The sequence below is a fragment of the Macaca fascicularis genome, chromosome 18, assembly GCF_037993035.2.
Source record: "Macaca fascicularis isolate 582-1 chromosome 18, T2T-MFA8v1.1".
NCBI classification, from domain to species: Eukaryota; Metazoa; Chordata; class Mammalia; order Primates; family Cercopithecidae; genus Macaca; species Macaca fascicularis.
In genome coordinates, this window is record NC_088392.1 from 47,081,352 (window position 1) to 47,108,731 (window position 27,380).

A 27,380-nucleotide genomic window follows, 5' to 3' on the forward strand; every position below is an offset into this window, starting at 1 on the left:
GCTACCTTGAGACCAGCACTTGGGCCTGCCATCCTGACTTAGATGATTTTGTTAAGCGTAACTCCTCATCAAAATCTATCTTGCATTGATCCCAGTATCATTCTGACAAAATTATTCAGAAAGATAACTAGATCAGTGAGGGTGAGGAGCAGAAATCTATAATGATAAATCAAAGATATTAAAAAATCCCTGCATCTTATTTTTATTCTCATGAGGCTATATATATGCTATATACTATATTATGCATATATTACTACATATTACATGTATAATCATATATATTGTGTTAGTTTGTTTTCACACTACTGATGAAGACATACCTGAAACTGGGGGAAAAAAAATTTTAATTGGACTTACAGTTCCATATGGCTGGGGACGCTTCAAAAGTCATGGTGAGAGGTGAAAGGCACTTCTTACATGGTGGTGGCAAGAGAAAATGAGGAAGAAGCAAAAGTGGAAACCCCTGATAAATCTATCACATCTTATGAGACTTATTTGCTATCATGAGAATAGCATGGGAAAGACTGGCCTTCATGATTCAATTACCCCTCCTTGGGTTCCTCCCAAAACATGTGGGAATTCTGGCAAATACAATTCAAGTTGAGATTTGGGTGGGGTCAGAGCCAAACCACATCATTCCACCCTTGGCCCCTCCAAATCTCATGTCCTCGCATTTCAAAACCAATCATGCCTTCCTAACAGTTCTCCAAAGTCTTAACTCATTTCAGCATTACCTCAAAAGTCCACAATCCAAAGTCTCATCTGAGACAAGGCAAGTGCCTTCCACCTATGAGCCTGTAAAATCAAAAGCAAGCTAGTTACATCTTAGATACAATGGGGGTACAGGTATTGGTAAATACAGCCATTCCAAGTGGGAGGAATTGGCCAAAACAAAGTGGTTATGGGGACCATGCAAGTCCAAAGTCCAGCGAGGGAGTCAAATTTTAAAGCTCCAAAATGATCTCCTTTGACTCCAGGTCTCACATCCACGTCATGCTGATGCAAGAGGTGGGTTCCCATGGTCTTGGGCAGCTCTGTCCCTGTGGCTTTTCAGGTTACAGCCTCCCTCCCAGCTTATTTCATGGGCTGGTGTTGAGTGTCTCTGACTTTGCCTGGCACTCGGTGCAAGATGTCAGTGGATCTACCATTCTGGGGTCTGGAGGACCATGGCTCTCTTCTTACAGCTCCACTAGGCAGTGCCCCAATAGGGACTCTGTGTGGGGGCTCCAACCCCACACTTCTCTTCCACATTGCCCTAGCAGAGGTTCTCCATAAGGGACCCACCCTGTGACAAACTTTTGCCTGGGCATCCAGGCATTTCCATACATCTTCTGAAATCTAGACGGAGGCTCCCAAACCTAAATTATTGACTTCTGTGTACCTACAGGCACAACATCACATGGAACCTGCAAAAGCCTGGTGCTTCCACCATCTGAAGCCACAGGTCAAGCTCTAAGTTGGCCCTTGCAGCCATGACTGGGGCAGCTGGGATACAGGGTACCAAGTCCCTCATATGCACACAACACAGTGACTTTGGACCTGCCCAGGAAACCACTTTTTCCTCCTGGGCCTCCAGGCCTGTGATAGGAGGGGCTGCCCTGAAGGTCTCTGACATGGCCTGGAGACATTTTCCCCATGGTCTTGGGGATTAACATTAGGCTCCTTCCTACTTATGCAAATTTCCATAGCTGACTTGAATTTCTCCCCAGAAACTGGGGTTTTCTTTCTGTCACATAGTCAGGCTGTGGATTTTCCAAACTTTTATGCTCTGCTTTCCTTATAAAACTGAATGCCTTTAACAGCACCCAAGACACCTCTTGAATGCTTTGCTGCTTGGAAATTTCTTCTGCCAGATACCCTAAATCATCTTTCTCAAGTTCAAAGTTCCATAAATCTCTAAGGCAGGGGCAAAATGCCTCCAGTCTTTTTGCTGAAACATAGGAAGAGTCACCTTTACTCCAGTTCCCAACAAGTTCTTTATCTCCATCTGAAACTACCTCAGCCTGGATTCTATTGGTCTATCACTATCAGCATTTTGGACAAAGCCATTCAACAAATCTCTAGTGAGTTCCAAACTTTCCCACATTTTCCTGTCTTCTTCTGAGCCCTTCAAACTATTCCAACCTCTGCCTGTTACCCAGTGCCAAAGTCGCTTCCATATTTTTGGAGATCTTTTCAGCAACACACCACTCTACTGGTACCCCTTTACTGTATTAGTTTTCATGCTGCTGATAAAGACATACCTGAAACTGGGAACAAAAGGAGGTTTAATTGGGCTTACAGTTCCACATAGCTGAGGAGGCTTCAGAATCATGGCAGGAGGTGAAAGACACTTCTTACATGGTGGTGGCAAGAGAAAATGAGGAAGAAGCAAAAATGGAAACCCCTGATAAGCCCATCAGATCTCATGAAACTTATTCACTATCACAAGAATAGCACGGGAAAGATCAGCTCTCATGATTCAATTACCTAAAACTGGGTTACTTCCAAAACACATCAGAATTCTGGGAGATACAATTCAAGTTGCGATTTGGGTGGGGTTTCAGCCAAAACATATTATGTATTATATGTGTCTACATAAAAATATGAAAGTAAACATATATGCCTCTATGATATAAACATACATATTAGAATAGTCTTTCCTGTTAGTCTAAGGCTAGAAGTCACTGATGTTGACACACTTTGTTCTTTCAGCCTCTCTGGTCTCCCTGGGGCTTGTGTTTTGCTTTTGGCCTCTCAGTATGTGAGGGCTGACCTTAGCAGAAAGTTGGCTGTCTTAAATACAGCAGGTCATCTATCAATTCTTCCCTAGGCTGTCAGAGTTTCTTTTAATCTCACTTGTAATTTTCCAGGGAGGTTTACAAAAGCCACAAATAGAATTTTAATGTTGTAAAATACCTGTGGAGACAGTAAATATTTCCTCTTTCATAAGGACAGGCTGTATGTCAACAAGTCTCAGAGAAGAAAATGACATGTTCCAAGTTAAAGTGTATTGTTCTTAAATTGTCCATGAATTGAGTCATTTGCATTATTGTTCTGACATTATTCTCTCTACATATAGTTAAAGCTTAGGCATTGGCATACACTTCTTGTTACTGGATGCATGATTCTTAAAAGATTTTTTTCTTACACAACTAAATATTAATTGCTTCTATAATTGCAAAATATTCACCTTACCAATTTGCAAATGTATTTATTACGCCTTCCAAGCATCAGCTACAGAAACTAATGGCAAAATTAATGGATATTCCAAGCCCCATTGAGAAGAAAATATAGCCTCAGAGAAGCTTAGTGATGAAGGATACACTGAGTGCCTAAATATGAAGGCTTCAATAAGCCACAGTGACTTTTCAAGATAGCTTAGATAAATGGACTCTCAAATGTGTCAAATCAGCTGGCAAGTAAACACTACAAACTAAATAAGGCTGCATCACAAATTAGTTTTTAAAGTAAACTTTTGTTTTAATTATTTATGCTAATTCTTCATAGCTTTCTCAGAGATGGCACATGCTTAGTGAAATAAGGTTAGCTGATGAGAGGATAACATTAGTGATGTGATGCTGTGACTTTATTTGTGAATCCAATTTATTCAGAAAATATTTATTAAAACTCCGCTATAGTTAAATTCTGAGGATAAAAAGTGAACTTGATAGTTTCTTCCTCAAGAACTGCTATTTATGGAGGAAAGAGGACATCTAATCTATAAGATACATGGAAAGATGTATAATTAAGGGATAAAGATAATGGCTCACTTCGAAGACAGTGGAGGTTAAACCTTCAAGAGATGGGGTATGTTCCTGGAAAATGCATCTAGGTAGAGGTAATGATACATTCTAAAACATGCAAGTACTTTTAAGTAGCTAGGGTGTAGCATATGGAAGGTGGGAAGTGGTTAGCATCTGGGTGAATGTTCCTCATCCTTCAACAATTCAGTGTCACTCATCTTAGACCCAGAAAAGCAGATATACCATCACGTGCTGCAAAACAACATTTCGGTCAATGATGGACTGCATCTACAATGGTGGTCCCATAAGATTATAGTGAAGCCGAAAAATTCCTATCACTTAGTAATGTCTTGATGATTCTGACCCTGTGTAGGTCTAGGCTGATGTGTGTGTTTGTGTCTCACTTTTAAAAAGAAAAGTTTAAAAATCAAAAATAAAATAATCTTTAAAATAGAAAAAACTTAAAATAGAAGAAAATAAAATGTTTTGTACAACTATACAATGTTTGTGTTTTAACCTAAGTTTTATTACCAGAGTCAAAAAGTTATAAAAAATAAAAAGTTTATAAAGCAACAAAGCTACAGTCAGCTAAGATTAATTTAATATTAAAGAAAGAAAAATATGCTTTTATTGAATTAGTGTAGCCTAAGTGTACAGTGTTTAGAAAGTTCACAGTAATGTACAGAGATGTCCTAGGCCTTCACATTGACTCATTACTCATTCATGGTAAGCATCCCATACAGGTGTACCTTTTTTTTTTGAGATGGAGTCTCGCGCTGTCACCCAGGCTGGAGTGCAGTGACGTGATCTTGGCTCACTGCAAGCTCCGCTTCCTGGGTTCACGCTATTCTCCTGCCTCAGCCTCCTGAGTAGCTGGAACTACAGGTGCCTACCACCACGCCCAGCTAATTTTTTGTATTTTTAGTATAGACGGGTTTCACTGTGTTAGCCAGGATGGTCTTGATCTCCTGATCTCATGATCCCCCCACCTCAGCCTCCCAAAATGCTGGGATTACAGGTGTGAGCCACCGCACCTGGCCAGTGTACCATTTTTAATCTTTTATATTGATTTTTTACTGTACCTTCTTTTGTTTAAATACTTACGATTGTGCTACAATTGCACACAGTATTCAGCATAGCAATATGATGTACAGGTTTGCAGCCTAGAAAAATAGGTTATATCATGTAGCTTAGGTATATAGTAGGTTGTACCATCTAAGTTTGTGTCTGTGATGTTTGCACAATGATGAAATTGCCTTACGGCACATCTCTCATGAATGTATCCCCATCATTAAGTGACGCATGGCAGCATTATGAAACTCATCTTGCTAATGTTCACCTGAATGATTAGAGTTTAGAAAATATTTATGGAGGGTCTACTAGTTACATATACACTGCATTGGTTGATTTGAGATCAACAAAAACATTGCTAATCCAATGTTCCTAAGAGGCTGCAAGCTAGGGAAAATGCATTTGGAATAGGTCATTGAAGGAAGCTATTTCCTAGAAAGCAGAAAATTCTAATATGACAAATAAATTTCAGTGCAGTGGTTCAACTAAAAACTAATTTTAAAAAGTTGAGAGTGAATTCAGGTCACTTTGATAGTCACATATTATGAGAGGGGGACAAACTAAGACTTGAAATTCTACTCTTATCCAATCAGAGGGAGTATCAACCATAGTTTTAAAAACCTTTAATATCTGGTGTGGTCAAGCAGTTATGCATCCTTTTTGTTAGAAATGTAATGATCTTGCAACCAAAATTTCATCGTTGTTGTTGATATTTATTTGTTCTGTGGATACTTATTTTTGGTTGCTATAAGAACAAAGAAAGATAGAACCATATACTCATTTTTCTTCTCTCTGCGTCATTTTTGTTTAAGATTCTGCAGGTTAAAGTCTGTCTTCTGAAAATAAGACAAAACAGTCTTTTGAATACAGTTCAGTGGTAAAACAATTAATAGAAGACATGATCTATATTTTCCATATTAGAAGAGTTATTGTACAGAAGGAAATGGGAGGGGTTTATTCTGGATCTGTTTATACACGCCAGGCATAAGTCTAAAAGATATAAAATTAACAGATAATTATTTTCCTCTTAATATTATTAACTTCTTCCCAGTGAGACCTATACAAATGGCCTGGAGTTCTCTCACATGTGAATAAACTTATTTCTGGCAGTGTCTCTAATGACAATGATTCCATGATTTTTTGGCTTACATCTCTACCAGGCAGCCTCTAATCCCTGCCTCCTCCATCTCAATGCATGGTTTGCACTTAAACAAATTACAGTTGGTCAAAGGAACTGGTACTTTTGCTGAATTAGGTGTCACTGAGAAAAATTAATTGCTGATTTCAAGAGCAAATTCATAGCTCAGCAGGGAGGTGCATTCCTGTAATCCCAGCTTCTGGGGAAGCTAAGGCAGGAGAATCGCTTGAACCTGGGAGGCAGAGGTTGTACTGAGCCAAGATTGTGCCACTGCACTCCAGCCTGGACAATAGAGCTAGACTCTGTCTCAATGATAATAATAATAATAATTTTTAAAAAATAACTGCAAATTCAGGTCGCTTTGATACTCACATATTATGAGAGGGGGATGAACTAAGAATTGAAATTACTAAAGAAAGAGTTTTGTTAATTGGAAGAAGAGAAGGATTTTATAAACAATGAGTTCATTAATATTTAATATTAGGAAATAGAGGTCAGGTTTTCAAGTCAGTTTGATGATTTTTCCACTTGCAAAAGACATAGAGATAAAAGGAACACTGCTCTAATGTCCATGAAAGTTACCTTTAGTAAAGAATAAGCATTTTTTTCATGTGTCTGTTGGCTGTATGAATGTCTTCTTTTGAGAAATGTCTGTTCATATCCTTTGCCCACTTTTTGATGGAGTTGTTTGTTTTTTTCTTGTAAATTTGTTTGAGTTCTTTGTAGGTTCTGGATATTAGCCCTTTGTCAGATGAGTAGATTGCAAAAATTTTCTCCCATTCTGTAGGTTGCCTGTTCACTCTGATGGTAGTTTCTTTTGCTGTGCAGAAGCTCTTTAGTTTAATGAGATCCCATTTGTCAATTTTGGCTTTTGCTGCCGTTGCTTTTGGTGTTTTAGACATGAAATCTTTGCCCATGCCTATGTCCTGAATGGTACTACCTAGGTTTTCCTCTAGGATTTTTATGGTATTAGGTCTAACATTTAAGTCTCTAATCCATCTTGAATTAATTTTCGTATAAGGAGTAAGGAAAGGATCCAGTTTCAGCTTTCTACTTATGGCTAGCCAATTTTCCCAGAACCATTTATTAAATAGGGAATCCTTTCCCCATTTCTTGTTTCTCTCAGGTTTGTCAAAGATCAGATGGCTGTAGATGTGTGGTATTATTTCTGAGGACTCTGTTCTGTTCCATTGGTCTATATCTCCGTTTTGGTACCAGTACCATGCTGTTTTGGTTACTGTAGCCTTGTAGTATAGTTTGAAGTCAGGTAGCGTGATGCCTCCAGCTTTGTTCTTTTGACTTAGGATTGCCTTGGAGATGCGGGCTCTTTTTTGGTTCCATATGAACTTTAAAGCAGTTTTTTCCAACAGACACATGAAAAAATGCTCATCATCACTGGCCATCAGAGAAATGCAAATCAAAACCACAATGAGATACCATCTCACCCCAGTTAGAATGGCAATCATTAAAAAGTCAGGAAACAACAGGTGCTGGACAGGATGTGGAGAAATAGGAACACTTTTACACTGTTGGTGGGATTGTAAACTAGTTCAACCATTATGGAAAACAGTATGGCGATTCCTCAAGGATCTAGAACTAGATGTACCATATGACCCAGCCATCCCATTACTGGGGATATACCCAAAGGATTATAAATTATGCTGCTATAAAGACACATGCACATGTATGTTTATTGTGGCACTATTCACAATAGCAAAGACTTGGAATCAACCCAAATGTCCATCAGTGACAGATTGGATTAAGAAAATGTGGCACATATACACCATGGAATACTATGCAGCCATCAAAAAGGATGAGTTTGTGTCCTTTGTAGGGACATGGATGCAGCTGGAAACCATCATTCTTAGCAAACTATCACAAGAACAGAAAACCAAACACTGCACGTTCTCACTCATAGGTGGGAACTGAACAATGAGATCACTTGGACTCAGGAAGGGGAACATCACACACCGGGGCCTATCATGGGGAGGGGGCAGGGGGGAGGGATTGCATTGGGAGTTATACCTGATGTAAATGACGAGTTGATGGGTGCAGCACACCAACATGGCACAAGTATACATATGTAACAAACCTGCACGTTATGCACATGTACCCTACAACTTAAAGTATAATAATAATAAATAAATTAAAAAAAAAAGAATAAGAAAAAATTATTACTTGTAATAATAGACAAGTGATAAGAAGCAAATGCTTATGGATTTCTTTATTTAAAAAAGAAAAATTATACCTAGTCTCAGAGATCAACAAACACTTCTTGAAGTGGAGACTGAGAGTTACTTTAGAAAACCTGTAAGGATTAGCAGGATATTGACTAGTGAAGATGTAAAAAAAGACAAGTCCAAGGAGAAAAGCTAAAGTGATAAAACAGGATAATGAAGGAAAACAAGGAATTTACAGGACTATGCGGAAGAAAAGTGTGGGAAAACAACAAGGAAACTGAAACAATATCTATGTCTCTCAACAGATTGAAGAGAAAAGTGACTCTAGCCTGCATTGATTAACATAACTGTGATTGCTTTTGCAAACGAAGACTTGTGATTTTAGCAAAATGCTTTTAGGTCTGATTCAGTAAAGTATGCCCAAAGGAAGAGTCTACTACTATGAGGACAGATATGGCAATAACGTCAACTATATTAGAATATCTAATCATAGGAGTCCCAACCTCACCCTCTCATGGTGGTCATAAAAACAAGAATCAAACTCATCACTCATATCAGGATGCATGATGCATGCAGGGAGACAAGCCATGCGTTAAATGAAGAAACAAGCAAAAAATCCCTATATCATTACATTTAGTATACAATAAGCAAATGGCCTTCTGTTTATTAAATCAATCATGTCTCTTAACCCACTTTAAGATGAGGACATTGAGTATTAGAGTTTATATGTAATTCAATTAAGGTCACTCAACTAGTAAGTGGCAGAAATGGGACTAGAACCCAGGCCGTTTGATTTCAGCAACCATCCTCTTAAATAGGATGCTTTTTTCCATTGTATCTCAGTGAGACTTACTGTTTTGACTAACACAAACTATGTTCTCAGCTGCTTCTGTAGAGGATAAAGCACAGATAATGTCAGTGAGCTGACAAGCCATTGCAGTGATAGTGTTGTTTGCCAGGTGCTCTGACATGACCAGAATCTGGAAGAGAAAACAGGTGTCACTGACTTAGAAATGCAGTCTCAGGCTGCTGCTTCTTAACAAACTTGTCAAGATTACCTTCCTTACGCCAGCATGCTGTGTGTCCAGCCACTGAGGCAGGTCATTTTGTTCATCCGAAGAATGATCAAGCAACTAGGCTTGGGAAGCAACAAATGAAAGGAGTTTCTAAGGCCACAGAGGGGTTTCTTGCAACAGTTAAAAGCTGTCATCTGTGCAGTCACTTGGATCTACATATAATATTCCGAAAATCCAGGGGATGGAGACTTGCAGACATATAGTCTATTATCAAGACAGAGAATGTACATTTTAAAAGTATAGGCCAGGTGCAGTGGCTCATGCCTATAATCCTAGCACTTTGGGAGGCCGAGGCCGGCAGATCACCTGAGGTCGGGAGTTCAAGACCAGCCTGACCAACGTGGAGAAACCCCGTCTCTACTAAAAATACAAAATGTGCCATGCATGGTGGCACATGAATGTAATCCCAGCTACTAAGGAGTCTGAGGTGAGAGAATTGTTGGAACCCAGGAGGCGGAGGTTGCAGTGAGCAGAGATCATGCCATTTCACTCCAGCCTTGGCAACTAAGAGCAAAACTTGGTCTCGAAAAAAAAAAATTATATATATACACACACATATATATACTATATATAGTATATATACACATGTATACTATATATAGTTATATACATGTTATATATACATATGCTATATATACTATATATACATGTTATATATAACATATCTAGTATATATGTTATATACTAGTATATATGTTATATATACTAGATATGTAATATAGTATATATACTATATTATATAACATATATACTATGTTATATATAATATGTAGTGTATATGTATTCTATATAACATATGTATATATGTATATATACTATATATGTGCATGTATATATACACATACATAGTATATATGCATATACATGTTATATATAGTATGTATATATGGTATATAACACACATATACAAGTGTTATATATACATATATAATATGTATATATTTATATATAAGGTATATAACACATATATACATGTTATATATACATATGATATACTATATACATGATATATACATAGAGTATATATACTCTATACATGTTATATTTACATATATAGTATATACATATATACATACGTATATATAGCATCTATACTATATATGCATGTTATATATACATATATAGTATATATACATATATACATATGTTATACATATACATATATCATATATAGTATATATACATACCTATATGTGTATATACACATGTACATATGTTATATATACATATATAGTATATACACATATACATATGTTATATATACATATATAGTATATAGAGATATGTATACGTTATATATACCATATATAGTATACATATTCATGTTATATATATACATATATGTGTGTATATATGTATATATATTTTGATTTAACAAAGTGAAAGCCCCAGCTCTAGCAGTCTAAGGTTTTCAGCTGCTTTCTGACAAAAACTGTAAAAACTGGCAGCAGCCTGTAATCCTTGTCTCCCACATCTCAATGCAAGCCTGATTGCCCCAGGAATTCTCTTTCCTAAACCTTTTCTTTCGTTTTACTCTATATTAAAATGCTCTTGTCTTATGCACCATCTCTTTAACCGCATTATCTTTGTGTAGAGACAGGGTAATAAAAAGAGTCCTGGGTTTTAATGCCAATTCCAATATTGAAGAACTATATTATCTTGGAAATTTAGGTATTCCCAAACTGTTTTCATTTTTTCAGTTCATAGAAGATGGAATTTGAAGTACCTGATGACCAGGAACAATTTTAGCTCAGAAATTCAAATCTTCTTCTGACTACATGTAAGAAACATTGACGGAAATGGTCATTTTACAGAGGAATGTGCAGTAAGTGCGTGCCTCCAGAAACTAAACAGTCATTAACAGAGACGTGGAAGAGACATAGGTAATGTTTTAATGGCCTGAAAGATGATCCTTAAGATTATTGCAATCCTGAATTCTTTTGCTTTTAGGATTGTATAACTCAGGGTTCCCCAGAGAAACAGAACCAATAGGATATACAGAGATACAGTGAAAGGGATTTATTATGAAGGATTGAGTCATGCTACTACGAAAGCTTAGAAGTCCCACATCTGCCATCTGCAAGCTGGAGGCTCAGGAAAGCCATTTATATAGTTTCAGTCCAACCTGAAGGCATGGGAACTGTAGGAGTTGATGATTTAAGTCCTGGTCAGAATCAAGGACAGAATCAATGGGCACATAATTGTGAAAAGCCTGAGTGAAGAGTCAAACATCAGAATATTCAGACAGAATATTCAGAAAGGGTAATCAGGCCAGGTATGGTGGCTCATGCCTGCAATCCCAGCACTTTGGGCAGACGGATCACTTGCAGTCAGGAAATCGAGACCAGCCTGGCCAACATGGTGAAATCCTGTCTCTACTAAAAATACAAAAATAACAACAACAACAACAACAATAATAATAATAATAATTAGTCAGGCACGCTGGCACATGCTTGTAATCCCAGCTACTTGGGAGGCTGAGGTAGGAGAATTGCCTGAACCCAGGAGGCAGAGGTAGCAGTGAGCCAAGATTGTGCCATTTAACTCCAGCCTGGGTGATGAGAGAAAAACTCCTTCTCAAAATAAAAATAAAAATAACAATAAAATAAGGGTTATCAAAAAAAAGGACTAGAAAATCAAGAAAGGAGGAAACCATCAATTCAAAGGAGAAAAATTGAAATAAGGGAAGGCAATTTGTCAAATATTGCAGTTGGTAAAAATGGCTGGAAGCATGTATTGGATTTGACAGTAAGAATGATACCTTTGCAAAACCACGTTAGAAGAATGAGGTGAAATAGAATACAGATTGTGAACATTAATGTGAAAATTAGAAGTGATTAAGATAAACCAGCACATAAACCTATAATGTATTTTATTTTGAAATTGTACATCTTTTTTTTTCTAATCCTTTCCTTCCCCAGCCCTATCCTCTCTCTGTATAATCTTATAAAAAGGGCAGATATAAGAGAGTAAATGAACTGAATACTAAAAATAGTTGAGACTTGAATATTTTTCTGAAACCAAAGGGGCTGTTACAGAAGAAGACTGAAAATGTGGGAGAAAGGTGGGACAACTAGTACTGCAGGATTGAAATAGATTAAAAAAAAAAAGGTTATTCAGCCCAGATAGCAGTATCAAACTTGACAAGAATCAGTAACCTCTCTTTGCCTGAGAGAACAAAGACAAGAGTAAGATAAGATGTCTAATAATACAGATGAGTTTCCAGGTGCTAGTCCAGGATGTTGAAATCATACTTTTGGGATGCTTTTATTTCCTCACTGAGGTGAAATAGGAGGGTGAGAGCATCTGCTTAAAATAAGGATGGGGTCAGAGACCTGAGACAAGAAATGAAGGATTTGAAGAACTAAATGAGAAATAGGAAAGGGAACTGGCTGATAATAAGTAGAACGATTGACAAGAGCACTGATGACTCTGTTAAAATTGAAATATAAATGTATAGTGGTACCAATAAGCACAGGCACCTACATTTTCAAAAAATACCTGGCTCCCTGTGTGTAAGGCCAGAAAATGTAGAACGTTGGTTCAGTTTTGTTTTCTGTAGATACTGGGGTTAGAACTTTTGTAAAATTTATTTTGTTCTAGTTCATCCTTCTTTTCATGGCATGCTTTACCCAAATATAATCCAAAAAGATATACAAGTTGATTGTGAGCTTGAAGGAGCCCAGGATACCTCTGGGGAGGCTTGAGCTTTCCTCTAGGCTTCATCAAAGTCATTTGCTACTGTGGTCCCTAGATTTCATTCAAGAAGGCGTGAAGACCCGGTCTTCTTATTTTTCTGTCCAGAGATTCTGCAGGGTCATGTTCTAACCTGACAACATATGTAATCAAGCATTTTGACACTTTAAGTGAATTGCATAGACATGTTAATGAAAATAAGTTAAAACCTTAAGTAATTCAAGTGAGATTTTAGCTTCCAATTCTTTAGTTAATTCACGGAGAGTTTCTTCTGTAGTAACTGGTTGGTTCCTCTTTGCTCAGCTTCCTATCCATTTATTCAGTCTCCATTCAGTGAAGAGATAGGAAAGGTGTTTATTGAACATGGTTCACTTGTAAAGCATTGAGGTGTTGCTTGCAATATAATATCCCTTGCCTTCCTGGTCTTATATTCTGCAGGAGATCCAGACATTGTAGAGTTATACAATTTATTATTTAATTATAATTGTTTTATGTGTTACAAGTATAATACATAAGTTTTTTTCTTCTATTTTTACCTAATACAAATTTGTTAACATAACAGATTAAATACTAAAATTCTTTGGTGTTTAAAGAGTACATTTTTAGGCCATGTTAAAATGGAAAATTTAGTTACTCATAATAACCAATCCCTGAAGGTTCAGAAGAACCATTGATTTAATATACGTCAAATATACACATTTATTTATTAGTGCAAACATGTGAAGATATCCTTAAGCATGCACATACATGTATGTATATTTACACGTGCATAGTCCTGCATTTATATATATTGCACATACTTCCCAAGTTTATTGATTTGTATTTTTAGCAAGGTATTTTTAAAAGCAAAGTCTTTAGGAGAAAAATTCAAAAAAGAAGGCAGATATTGCTGTTAGCAAAATATTTAGCATCAACCTTCTCTTTTTTCCCTTCATGGCAACTCCTGGCTGCCATGGCAACCTTTCCGCCCTGCACACCAGAGCTTCTGGGATGAAAAGCACAAGGCCTTTGAGACTTCAAATGTCTCCTGTACAAAGCAGTCTAAAACCCTTTACCCTAGAGCCATTACCATCCCGTTTCTCAGAACGACTGGCTACACGATTTAATTTATTATGTTCTGCTTTTCTTTCCATTCAATCAATATCTCTCCAGAACAGCAAGACAGAGAAAACCTATTACATTTCCGGAGTAGGCACTCAAGAAATAGGCTTTTTAAAAATTACTTATTTGATGGGTTCCTAATATATTTCACACAGATCTGAATAAATTAGACATCTAAACTCACTAATTTCCTCTGATTGTGCTCTTATTCACTTCTTCTCCCTTGTGCTCTGGTCTAAACCATATTAACTACTGATGATCCCACAAAAGCACCATGATCACTTTTGCCTTAGGCTTTTCTTAGTCCCTTTACCAAGACTCCTTCCTGTTCCCCCAACATCCCACCTCCCCTCACCAACCTAAATAATTACTACTTGCCATTCAGGTCTAAGATTAAGGCTCCCTGTCTCAGGAAGCTGAGAACCACTAAGACAGGGCTGGGCATCACTTGTAAATGCCACCACAGTGCTGTACCCTGTGCTGGCCACTGTCATTGATCTGAGATTTCTTTTTATCTGTTTGTCTCAATCGACAACCAACTCCTCTGTTTATTGTAGCCTCAGCTGTATTCCCATGGCCTGGGTTCCAGTGATGTCATTCACAAATAATGAGCCCTCTTAAGTGCCAGCCACTTTGCTGGAGATCAGGTACAGAGGTGAACAAAACAGACACATTTTCAGCAATAACTAAGCTTATTTTATACTGGTGGGTGATGAAAAATACATATAGGCAAATTTGTGAGATCATCTCACTAATTACTATTGATAGTAATTAAATACCCTTCCTATCAATAAAATAAGAGTAATGGGATTGCATTAGTGGGGATGTGTGAGAATGCTTTTGAGAGGACGGTTAGGCAAGGTGTCTCAGTGGAGTTGATATTTCAGCTGGGACTTGAAGAAAACAGTCAGGAGGAGACCTGTAGGGGAGCACATTTCAGGCAGAGGAAACAACAACTGTAAATATTTGAAGGCAAGAAGATTTTGTACTGGGCATGTATCAAATATGATGGGATATAATCAATGAGGGAGAGTGGTATGAATCGGACTTGGGGAAACAGAGATAACATCGTGTAGAATTTGTAGGTCATGGTGACAAGTAGAAAAAATTATAAACGGGCTAAAATGTGGTCTGAAAAAAGTTAAAATTTCCTCTGTCTTCTTTTTAGACAGTGAACAAACAGACAAATCAAAAATAATATTTATTGGGAGTATACAGTATACTAGGAACTATATAAGTGCCTTTCATGTAATAGCTCATTAAATCCTATTACCAATTCTATGAAGTAGAGTTTTATGAGGAAATTAAACCACAGTCTAAGCAACTCCCTGAGAATTTATGGCTAAAGTGTGGTGTAGCCAGCATTTGGATCCTGGTAATCTGATTCCAGAACCTACCCACGGTAGCATAATTGTAGGCATTTGCTGAAGCCCACAATATAGCAAAAATACAGTCGAGGGCAATATCCTGGCCTCTGAAATTTCAATTTTATGAACTCATTATAATGGACTCTGTGGTCTCCAGTGACTGTTTATTTGGTGTCATTTTCATCATCATCCAAATTAAATATTTAATGAGCACCCGCCACTGCAAAGTGTGTGGCTTGCTTAATGTGTGGCACAATGAGGATTAAAATAAGACAAAATATTTCTGTCCAGCTGCCTTGCAGTTTTGTTGGTGAGATAAAACAACTAAGGCCTATGAACTTCCCTCAAGGAAGATAAGCTGCACAGCAAAGCAGAGGCCACCAAGGTCACCATCGACTGACTGCACTGGTCTGTAAAGCCTTGAGTAGGTCAGGAAGAAGTGAGAGAGAAGAAAAATGAAAGACTTTCCAGATGGGGGAAAAAAAGCCATATGTAAAGACATAAAAATATGTGTTGAGGAATGATGGGCTCTATGGTGTAAAATGTACTCCACATTCTAAAGAGACCTACAGACAAGCACACAACCAAACTGCCTCTGTTGACTCCTACCCTTGCGTTTCCACAATCCACACCCCTTCCCAGTCTAAGAACCCAGGTGGAAATCTGAGTTTTTGATACGAAGACCAGGAGTTCTTTTCCTTCTCCCTGCAGCAAAGAAGGGAAGGAGGATTCTTGCCCTCTTCATTTACAGTACAAGAGAAGGAGACTCCAACATAATCCCTCCTAAAAGAGGGATGTGCTAAGAAGTTACAGACATCTCCTCACCAGTTGAGTTTTTTGCTTAGTTTGCAGACTTGCTCACCCATCTAAAAAAGATAATTGGGAAAAATAGCAGAGCAGATAGAGTACTCTTGGAAGGAACACCGTGTGAGCACACTCTGAGCTGTCAAGAATGGTTTTCCATGTTTCAGTGACTGCAGCTAAGCGTGGGACATCTTGCCAATGCTTTGCTTTGTTTTGCTTTTCCCGGAAGGAGTTTGTGATGACATCTAAGCACTTACCTTTAAACGGAAGATGATCTCTTTTTTAAAAAAGTAACTCTCATATTAAATAAGTGAATAAATCAAGTTTAATAAATCAAAAGCACTTTCACTACAACTGGCCAAAACTGGCAAGGCCATTAACATCATTAAAACTGATCTAAATCAATTATACACAAACTAAAATAGAAAAATTCAAGTTCAGGCCACTTTTCCTTCAAGTTAGCAAATAAGATGTGTTTCCCAGGAAATTTTGATTCCTGCTACTTTGACAATGTAGGCTGCATAATGAAAATTAATAGCTCCATGGGAAATAATGGAGTGAAACACTTACAAGAAGATATTAAAAATATAAAATAAATCCCAAAGAGTTTGCTGTATGCACTAAGCATTTTAACAGCACCCAGTAGGCATAACCACTAAGATTTTTGCTTGCAAAGCTTCTGTTGGAGGAGCCAGACCCATCTTTCTGCCAATCTCCTTCACTCAAGGTTAGCAATCATAGCAAAGCAGTGTCAGAGTTTCCTTTTGTGTTGCTAAGAATTATATCGCTGATTAGGCAACCACCATTACTCTGGCTACCTTTACAATAATTTAATTTATTGTATTTTATTTTTACCGAGCTCGGGTAAAAGATAAAAATATGCAGAGAGCTAGAAAGCTCCTAAAGTCAGCGTATTGTTGGGACTGAAAGTCTAATTGGCCAGGATGCTTGCCGCTTCCCACTAGCAGCTGGGCTGGACTAGAACAGGCTCTGCCTGCCTTTTTGCCCCAGTGATCTCATCAACCCCCCATGCAGCTGTGGCTGTGTTCTAATGCCTCCTCTGGCAGATGGGAAATGGCATTTCAGGGAGTGCCTGGCATATTACATGGTGATCTTCTTTGGTGAAAAAGGTCATATATATTAAAAAGATGGCACCCCTGGGTTATTGAAATTTTCTATTACTTATATGAGACATTTTTCTTTATTCTTTGTTTTCTGCCATTGCTTTCTAAGGCCTCCAGGTGGCACATTAAATCAAAAACTTTCCTTCTTTACAATTGAGGGGCACTGTGGTATAATGATATCTGCATCAATTGCTTCTTACCCCTAAAATAATCTCTCTGCAACATTTGTTCCCCACCCCCCACATTTCTATATTTATTTAAAATTTAACTTTTCATGTAAGTGCAATATAAAATATTGTGTGCCATTTGTTTACTATTTAAGAATGATCTTAAGTTGTAAAACCTCACATCAGATCAACTAAATATGTATAGAATCTCAGCACAGGGAACTGGAAAGGTTTCCCCATGAGAGACAGCAAGAAAGAAGGGAAGCGGTGCTTAATGGAAGATAGTAGAACTTGATGGACATTTTACTTAATTAGATGTGTGACCTTGAGCCATTTCTTAACCACTGCTTAACCTTTCTGAGCCTGAAACTCCTCATTTGAAAAGTAAGAAAATTTAAGTCCTTTCTACCATTGTGCTTCTTTCTTAGGAGTTACTATATCAAGTAGATGAATATTGATGAATATTCAATATTTAATTTTACTTAAAATTTAATTTTACTTAAAATTCAGATAGACAAGATATCTTATGCTAAAAGAATATGTTAATTACCTTAGTTTTCAATTCTAATATGGAAGCTGTTACTTCTCGTAATACATTCTAGTTCCAAACCAGTCAGACCACCACTAGTGGATTGTTGTGGTCCTAAAAATTATTCCCTATGATGCTGTTGCAATATGGCCTACAAATGGACCTTCAAAACGACCATAATAGAAAGAATAAAACCCAGAAATATGTAAAAATTAATATTTTGGGGCTTGTTTTTTTGACATGTTTGAACTCAAATTCTTGCATTAAATTTATGGCCTATAAATTTCAAGGTCAAAGATAGGTATGACAAATGTATGGTTTGTCAGTATTAGTATGACATGAAATTTTCTTAAAACATGAAAATGTATTTTCTTGAAACATAAAACTTTATTGTTAAAGTATGCTTTCACTTTTGGTATTTTTCTTAAAACATAAAAACTTTAGGTCACTGATCTAATAATAATTTTTAAGGAAATATAGAAAAGATTAAATGTTTTACTAAGTTTAATTTCCATTTAGATATTATAGCAAATGTGAAAATTCATGTTATTCTTCCATTAGATAACACAGAATTAATATTTTGATAATAAATCTAAGATCATATGCAAACTACATTTTATGCTTTGAATTAGGTGATCCATGATTGCTACATTACGTATCAAAGTAATGGGTAGGCACAGTTTAAATATACTTCAGCCTCCTACAAAAAATAAAATATTCAGTTATATCATTTATTAAAGGTGCTGTTTTGCTGTATATCATTCCAACAAGAACATTTGCATGGGATTTGTTTACTAATTTTATTTCTAGTCGAGCTTGATTATCACATTGGAATTTTAACTGAATTTTGAAGTCCCTAATGATTTATTTGTGATGCTTACATTTTAACCATTAGAACATATTTTATAAATGTAAGTGTGTGTTTGTATAAAATATGCATATCTATATATGTACTATATATATACAACTAAACATACCTTTTTCAAATACTTAAAAAATTTATGGATTTAGCTAAAGACTTAACTTCAATCCTTCTCTACTTCTACTCTTCTTAAAGAAAAATTACCTTTCTATGTTGATAGAAATAACTTCTATATGTCTTGGTCAAAAATAATCCAAAATGATAACTCAATGTCAGGGTGCCACTGAGAGCATCTTCATTTCTCCACTGATTTGGAATGATATCCTAATAATAGAAAAGCTTTCATAGATATGTTGATCTTTTTCCAGGTTCTCTATTGCATTAATAAGATTATTTGTCTAACCCTTAACTAATGCCCCGCTGCCTGAACCATTATAGGTTTACAGATGGCCTTAATCAGGTGAGACCAACATTATTGTTACTATTCTTCTTCCTACCTCCTTCTTATTAGAATTCAAATATTTCTTCTCTATTTGTGCCTTTATTCTTCTCTATGAATTTTAGTATCATTGTATGACATCCTATGATTCAAAAGTTTTCAGGCTTTTAATGTATTTTAATTGAAATTATACACTAATTTGAAATGATTTATTATCTTTATGATATTGAACCTTCGCACCCAAAACTAATACAAGTCTACAATTTGTCATCTGATTGGTTAGATTGCGATAAAAATCCAAACTAATATGATAAATAAAAGTTTTTCTTAATGTATTTGTTAGTGTAACCTAACCAGACCCAACTAATTTTTGTGACAAAGCATGATTTGATGTGATTTGAGTTGATTTGGAGATCTTACATATCCTTTTTGCTGTGAATGTTGCAATATTTAGCTACAGAAATATTACTATACTAGAGTACAAAATTATACTCCAAATTCAAAGGGAGTGCTGCATGTTTTACAATGCATTTATTTAATTGAGTGTTTAATTGCAATTTCATATAAAGCAGACAAATTATAACTATAGAGCTTTATAAATTACAACAACATGAACTCACCTAAAATCACCATATTGGTTAATAATGGAAGATTATTAAAGGCGCCCAGAAAACTTTCTAGTATCTCCTCCCAAAGGAAACACTATACTGACTCCTAACACTAAACAATAGTTTTTCTGTTTTTAAACTCTCGAAAAATGTAATTGTGTAATGTGTTAATGTAACAATAGAGAGAACTAGATGTGGGGTAAATGGGAATTATATGTTGCCATAGTCTGTAAATAGAAAACTATACTAAAATTAAAAATTTACTAACAACGTTTCTTAGGTCCGATTTCTTTCACTCAGCATTGTTATGTTTGTAAGATTTATCTAAGTTGTATATAATACTATGTCATTTATTTACATTTAACAGCATCACATTGTATTAATATATAGCAAATTATTTATCAAATCTCCTGGTAATAAGGTTTGTGTTGCTTTCAGTGTTTTTGTTTGCTTGCTTTTGCTATTGTGAATAATGTTACTGTAAACAATTTGCATGTCTTTGTTGCATATATCTACACATATTCATTGAAGAAGACTTCTGGTCATAGAGACTAAATTGTAGGAAAGGTTTTAATCACAAATTTAATTTTCTGTGTAATGTTTAGGACAATATAGACTTTCTATTTTTTTTTGTATTTAAGCTTTTGAAAATTATATTTTGGTAGAAATTACTCCTTCACCGAATATTTCTGATATACTGAGACAAACATCATGTTCACATGTTATCTTTTTTATGTTTGTAGTATCTGAAGTGATATATGCTATTTCATTCTTAATATTGTTTATTTATGACTTATTTTTCTTCATCACCCTTAATCTGTCTTGCCTGGGCTTTATAAATTTTGACATCTTTATAAAAAGAATTCATGTTGGATTTTGTCTTCTCTATTGCATAATTGTTTTGTTTTTTTTTAACTATTTCTATGTTTATCATTTCTTTGATTTTGCTTTCTTTAAATTAATTTGCTGAGCTTTCTGGTTAGTTTTTGTAGTTGATATTTTGATCATTAAACTTGAGTGTTTATGCTTTTTAAAAACATGCTTGTAATGCTATAAGCATCATTATGAATAAAGCTATAGATAGTCCTCTAGGTTTTGATTCAGTACATTTTCACTAGCATTTAGTTTCAAATATTTTGAAAATGTTTGTGTAATTTCTTTTTTGACCTATTGACTATTTACATATATACTTTTTCTCAAATATTTGGGAATTTAGTAGAGTTTATTTTTTAATTTCTAGATCATTTTCATTTATTTTGGACTATGTTGTAATTTTTATTCTTTGCAATGTTTTGAGATTCACTTTAGGATAAAGTCAATTTTTATAAATGTTCCAAGTTAACTTGAAGAGAATGTGACTTTTTCATTTGTTAGCTATAGCATGTTGTATATGTCAATTGGATCAGTTGAGTTTGTTTCGTTCAAGTCTCCTATATCCTTACTGAATATTTGCCTATTAATTTTTTCTTTATTTCTTATTTTTATTTCAATAGGTTTTGAGAGAACAGTAGGTATTTGGTTGCATGAATAAGTTTTATCATGTTGATTTCTGAGATTTTGGTGCATTCATCACCCGAGCAGTGTACACTGGACACAATGTGTAGCTGTTTATCCCCCACCTCCCTTTCCCCTGAGTCCCCAAAGTCCATTGTATCATTCTTATGCCTTTGCATTATCATAGTGCATTAGCTGCCACTTATGAGTGAGAATTACAATATTTGGTTTTCCATTCCTGAGTTACTTCACTTAGAATAATGGTCTCCAATTCCATCCAGGTTGCTGCAAATGCCATTATTTTGTCCCTTTTTATGGCTGAGTAGTATTCCATGATGTGTGTGTGTGTGTGTGTGTATTTATCCACTTGTTGTTTGGCCTGGTTTCATGTTTTTGCAATTGTGAATTGTGCTGCTATAAATATGCATGTGCAAGTATCTTCTTTGTATAATGACTTACTTTCCTCTGGATAGATACCCAGTAGTGGCATTGCTAGATCTACTGGTAGTTCTATTTTTAGTTCTTTACAGAAACTCCACACTGTTTTACACCGTGTTTGTACTAGTTTAAATTCCCACCAGCAGTGTAAAAGTGTTCCTTTTTCACCACATCCATGCTAGCATCTATTATTATTGTTTGATTTTCCGATAATGACCATTCTTGCAGAAGTAAGGTGATATTGCATCTGGTTTTGATTTGCATTTCTCTGATCATTATTGATGTTGAGTATTTTTTGATATTTTTGTTGGCCATTTGTATGTCTTCTTTTGAGAATTGTCTATTCATGTCCTTAGCCCACTTTTTGATGGGATTGTTTGTTTTTTTCTTGCTGATTTCTTTGAGTTTCTTGTAGATTCTGGATATTAGTCTTTTGTCAAATGGATAGATTGTGGAGATTTCCTTCCACTCTGTGGGTTTTTTTCCACTCTGTGGGATTGCAGAGCTTTTCTCCCACTCTGTGGGTTGTTCATTTACTCTGCTGATTGTTTCTTTTGATGTGCAGAAACTTTTAGTTTAATTAAGTCCCAAGTATTTATCTTTGTTTTTGTTGCATTTGCTTTTGGGTTCTTGCTCATGAAGTCTTTCCCTACGCCAATGTCTAGAAGGATTTTTCCAGTGTTATCTTCTATTATTTCTATGTTTTCAGGTCTTCGACTTAAGGCCTTGATCCACCTTGAGTTGATTTTTGTATAAGGTGAGAGATGAGGATGCAGTTTCATTCTTCTGCACGTGGCTTGCCCATTATCCTAACACCATTTGTTGAACAGGGTGTCCTTTCCCCACTTTATGTTTTTGTTTGCTTTGTCAAAGATCACTTGGTTGTTAGTATTTGATTTTATTTCTGGGCTCTCTATTCTCTCTCTTTTTTTTTTTTTTGAGATGGAGTCTCACTCTGTTGCCCAGGCTAGAGTGCAGTGGCACAATCTCGACTCACTGCAAACTCCGCCTCCTGGGCTTACGCCATTCTCCTGCCTCAGCCTCCTGAGTAGCTGGGACTACAGGCGCCCGCCACCACGCCCAGCTAATATTTTGTATTTTTAGTAGAGATGGGGTTTTACCATGTTAGCCAGGATGGTCTTGATCTCCTGACCTTGTGATCCGCCCGCCTTGGCCTCCCAAAGTTCTGGGATTACAGGCATGAGCCACCGCGCCCAGCCTCTGGGTTCTCTATTCTATTCCATTTATCTATATGCCTATATACCAGTACCACACTGTTTTGGTGACTATGGCCTTACAGTATAGTTTGAAGTCAGGTAATGTGATGCCTCCAGATTTCTTCTTTATGCGTAGTCTTTCTTTGGCTATGTGCTCTTCTTTTTGCTTCCATATGAATTTTAGGATTTTTTTTTTTTTTTTTTTTTTTTTTTAGTTCTGTGAAGAATGACAGTATTTTGATGGAAACTGCATTTGTAGATTGCTTTTGGCAGTATGGTCATTTTCACAGTATTGATTCTACCCATCCACAAGCACAGGATGTGTTTTCATTTGTTTCTGTCATCTATGATTTCTTTCAACAGTGTTTTGTAGTTTTCCTTGTAGAGGTCTTTCACCTCCTTGGTTAGGTATATTCTTAAGTATTTTATTTATTTATTTAGCAGCTATTGTAAAACGGGTTATTGATTTCATTCTCAGCTTGGTTGCTGTTGGTGTATAGCAGAGCTACTGATCTGTGTATATAAATTTTGTATCCTGAAATTTGCTGAATTCATTTATCTAGGAGCTTTTTGGATAAGTCTTTAGGGTTTTCTAGGTATAAAATTATATCATCAGCAAACTGCAACATTTTTACTTCCTCTTCACCAATCTGGATGTCCTTTATTTCTTTCTCTTTTATGATTGTTCTGGCTAGGACTTCCAGTACTATGCTGAATAGAAGGGATGAGAGTGGGCATCCTTGTCATGTTTGTGTTCTCAGGGGGAAAGCTTTCAACTTTTCCCCATTCAGTACTACATTGGCTGTGAGTTTGTAATAGATAGCTTTTATTACAGTAAGGCAGGTCCCTTCTATGCCGATTTTTCTGAGGGTTTTAACCACAAAGGGATGCTGGATTTTGTCAAATGTTTTTTCTGCATCTATTGAGATGATCATGTCAGTTTTGTTTTAAATTCTGTTTATGTGGTGTATCATATTTATTGACTTGCATATGTTAAACCATCCCTGGTATGAAACCCACTTGATTGTGGTGGATTTTCTTTTTGATGTGCTGTTGGATTCTGTTAGCTAGTATTTTGTTAAGGATTTTTGCATCTATATTCATCAGGAATATTGGTCTGTAGTTTTCTTTTTTTGTTATGTCCTTTCCTGGATTTGGTATTAGAGTGATACTGGCTTCATAGAATGATTTAGGGAGAGAGGATTCTCTCCTTATCTTGTGGAGTAGTGTCAATAGGATTGTTACCAGTTCTTTCAATTGCTGAGAGAGATACATTAAAATATCCCACTAAACTTTTGGATTTTATTTTGTCAACTGTTAAAATTTAAACTGAGACTATATTTTTAGTACATAATAATTAATTAGTATAATATCTTCCTTTACTATTATAAAATATTTCCCTTTTGCTCAAATAATGCTCTATTTTTACTTACTGTCTACTTTGTCTGATATTTAAACTACAGTAGCTTTTTTCATGTGTAAATTTCCATTCAAATTTCACTTTCTATATCTTTACATATAATGTACTGCAACTGCAAGTGATTATTGTAAAATCTGGTTGGACAGTCTTTGTCTTTTAAAGTTGGAGACTGTAATGCATTTATATTAACTGTGATCAATTGAATCATTCTTTTGAAATTCTGTGTTTTCTCTCCATTCTGGCCATGCTTCAATGTGAGTTGAGCATATGTCCCGCCTCATTGACTTTACGTTTCTCCATGTGTCATTTGGCCCCTGGGATATAGGTAAAATAATTTCTGCCTCCTGTGAATCTTCTCTATAGTATTGGAATATCATTTCCAAGATAAGAGGGTCTCTCATAGCCTGAGTCCCAAAATAAGAGGACAAGAGGAATACACCAGAACCCACCTGACAGCCTGGAGCTGAGCTGTCAAAAATCTACTCCTTGGCTGCTAGAAAGCAGTGTAGCAACAAAACAAAACAAAACAAAAAATATTTTGCAAGTCACAGAGGCATTTAGGCTGTATTAATATGAGTGTAATCTAATGAAGGCCAATAAATATAGAAAATAATTCCAGAACTGTTGTGTTGCTATAAAAAAACGTAAAATATGCATCATTAGCTTCTGGGTGGGGAAAATTCTTACAGGTGACTGAAAAATAAATGGTAACCCACATTATACAGTGTCATACCATTTGGTAAGATTATCACTTGTGATAACTTGAAAATCAGGGAAGTTACTTAATAAACAACTTTGCCTAATTGCTGGCAATTCAGAATGTTATTAGCTTTAGTTGATTGTTTTCACTGCATTTCTTAAGTTATTTTAAGATAGAAATGAGCTTAAAAAAATTGGTATGTTTACCAGCAGGAATGAAAAAAAATTTAAAAAGAGAGAGAATCCAGACATGTTTTATCTCATAGGGTTAAAATGTAACAAGTTACTCATCTCTGTTTAACAGCCAGTAGTGAGATCAATCTAGAACCTGTCTTTGGGATCAGATAAACTTGATAGATTTTTACACTCCAGCTCAGCCACTTACTAACCATATGATGTGTTGTAACAGTTTTAAAAGTTGGTTTCTGCCCTGATTGCAACAATCGCAAAATGTCAACAACTTAAAAGAATAAAGTTGTGTGTGTGTGTGTGTGTGTTTTGTTTTGTTTTTTTTTCTTAGTTATACCACACATCCAAAATGGGTGAGTTAGGAGTTCTATTTATTATTCAGAGTCCTGGTAACTCAGGATTCTGGACTGATAATCTGGTAGGGCTTCATGGGAGCACTAAATTTTGAGTAGGAATGTTAGTACCAGCTACAGGAACATAGAATCCACTGTGCTAATATATGTGTATAATTTATCTTTATATTTTACTTAATATTTATTCAACCTTGGGTAATTTTGTTGATCATTCTTTAAACTCTTCCAATACTTCTAATGGTGATGTAGGCACCAGGAGTTGTAGTAGATACTAAAGGAATGACAAGTGAGACAGACATGGTCCCTGGCCTCAGTCAGTCTATGATCTCTAGAGATCTATTACAACAGCATGAACCACAGTCTGGATAAGTGCCACCAAAACTTATGGAGAGTCAAACCTGCTCCAGAATATTTGGCTAGAGAGGGGCTTATTTACCCGTAATGGTGGTGTTTGCTTTTCATTTTCTTTTGATAGATTATTATTTTTTAAATTTTATGATAACTCCATCTCTTCAATTTACTCTTAAGTGAAAGCTCTGGACTATAATAACAACTAACATTTATAGAGCTTTACACATGTGCCCAGCATGTGCCTCTTCTAGATGATCTCACTTAACCCTAACAAAGAGGTTTTGAGGTAGATATTAATATCTTACACTGAGGAAATCGGGGGAGGAAAAAGTCAAAAAAATTACCCAAGTTTGCAAAGCTGAAATGTAGTTCAGCTGGTACTTGAAACAAAGCAGATTTAATATAAAGCTATTCTTTGACCACTTTGCTATGTTGCTTTTTTGAATTCCAGAGAGCTAATTTCTAGTTCAATTTTTAAATCAGCCATCCTTTCAAGGATTCTAACTTCTCATTTGTCCTTCAAATTCTAAAATTCTAGGATTCTCTCTTAAAACAAATTCTCACATTGCTATATATTTTAAATGTAACTGGGGTCCACAGCTCTAGTAGAGAACATATTTTTAATTGAAGAGTCTTTCTCTTTCTGTCTTTTAAATATTATTTGTTTTTTCCTTAGGTTTCTACAGAAGAAGGCTTGAATCTGGCCCAAGAATATAATTGTGGTTTTTTTGAGACCTCCGCAGCCCTCAGATTCTGTATTGATGATGCTTTTCATGGCTTAGTGAGGGAAATTCGCAAGAAGGAGTCCATGCCATCCTTGATGGAAAAGAAACTGAAGAGGAAAGACAGCCTGTGGAAGAAGCTAAAAGGCTCTTTGAAGAAGAAGAGAGAAAATATGACATGATATCCCTGCTTTTGAGTTCCTCACTCTCTCTGAATTTTATTAGTTGGACAATTCCATATGTAGCATTCTGCTTCAATATTCTGTGTGTGTGTCTCTCTCTCTTTAAATATCTGCCTGTAGGTAAAAGCAAGATCTGCATAACTGTACCTCTTGAGATAGTTTTGTTTTGCCTTTAACAGTTGGATGGATTTTGTCAATCAGCTGGATATGCTGTTTAGTTTTTACAATATATTACTAAATAAAATTGACATTCCAATTGCCTCATTTCCCTTTAAAGAGTCTAGCTTCATTTGGTATGCTGTCTGGTTATAAAGGAAATATGCAAAATTGCAGCTAGAATGATAAAAGGCTCAGGGGATCTGCCTTTGCCTGATAACACTCTGGTTGTTTGCATTTCAGGAATCTCAGTAAATAATGAAGAAGCTCAG

At 35.9% G+C, this 27,380-nt stretch overlaps 1 protein-coding gene and 1 long non-coding RNA gene across 4 annotated transcripts in view; one reads left to right on the plus strand and one right to left on the minus strand.

The window, feature by feature from the left end:
* Window positions 1-27,216, plus strand: part of RIT2 (Ras like without CAAX 2) — a 436,154-nt gene extending 408,938 nt beyond the window's left edge. For all 3 annotated transcript variants that reach the window (XM_065533894.1, XM_005586822.4, XM_074022477.1), the window contains exon 5: window positions 26,725-27,216. In XM_065533894.1, the coding sequence (XP_065389966.1) occupies window positions 26,725-26,952 (228 nt within the window). In that variant the 3' untranslated portion in view covers window positions 26,953-27,216. The remainder of the gene's footprint in view (window positions 1-26,724) is intronic.
* Window positions 1-27,380, minus strand: part of LOC102133752 (uncharacterized) — a 301,673-nt gene that overhangs the window by 10,594 nt on the left and 263,699 nt on the right. The window lies entirely within an intron of this gene.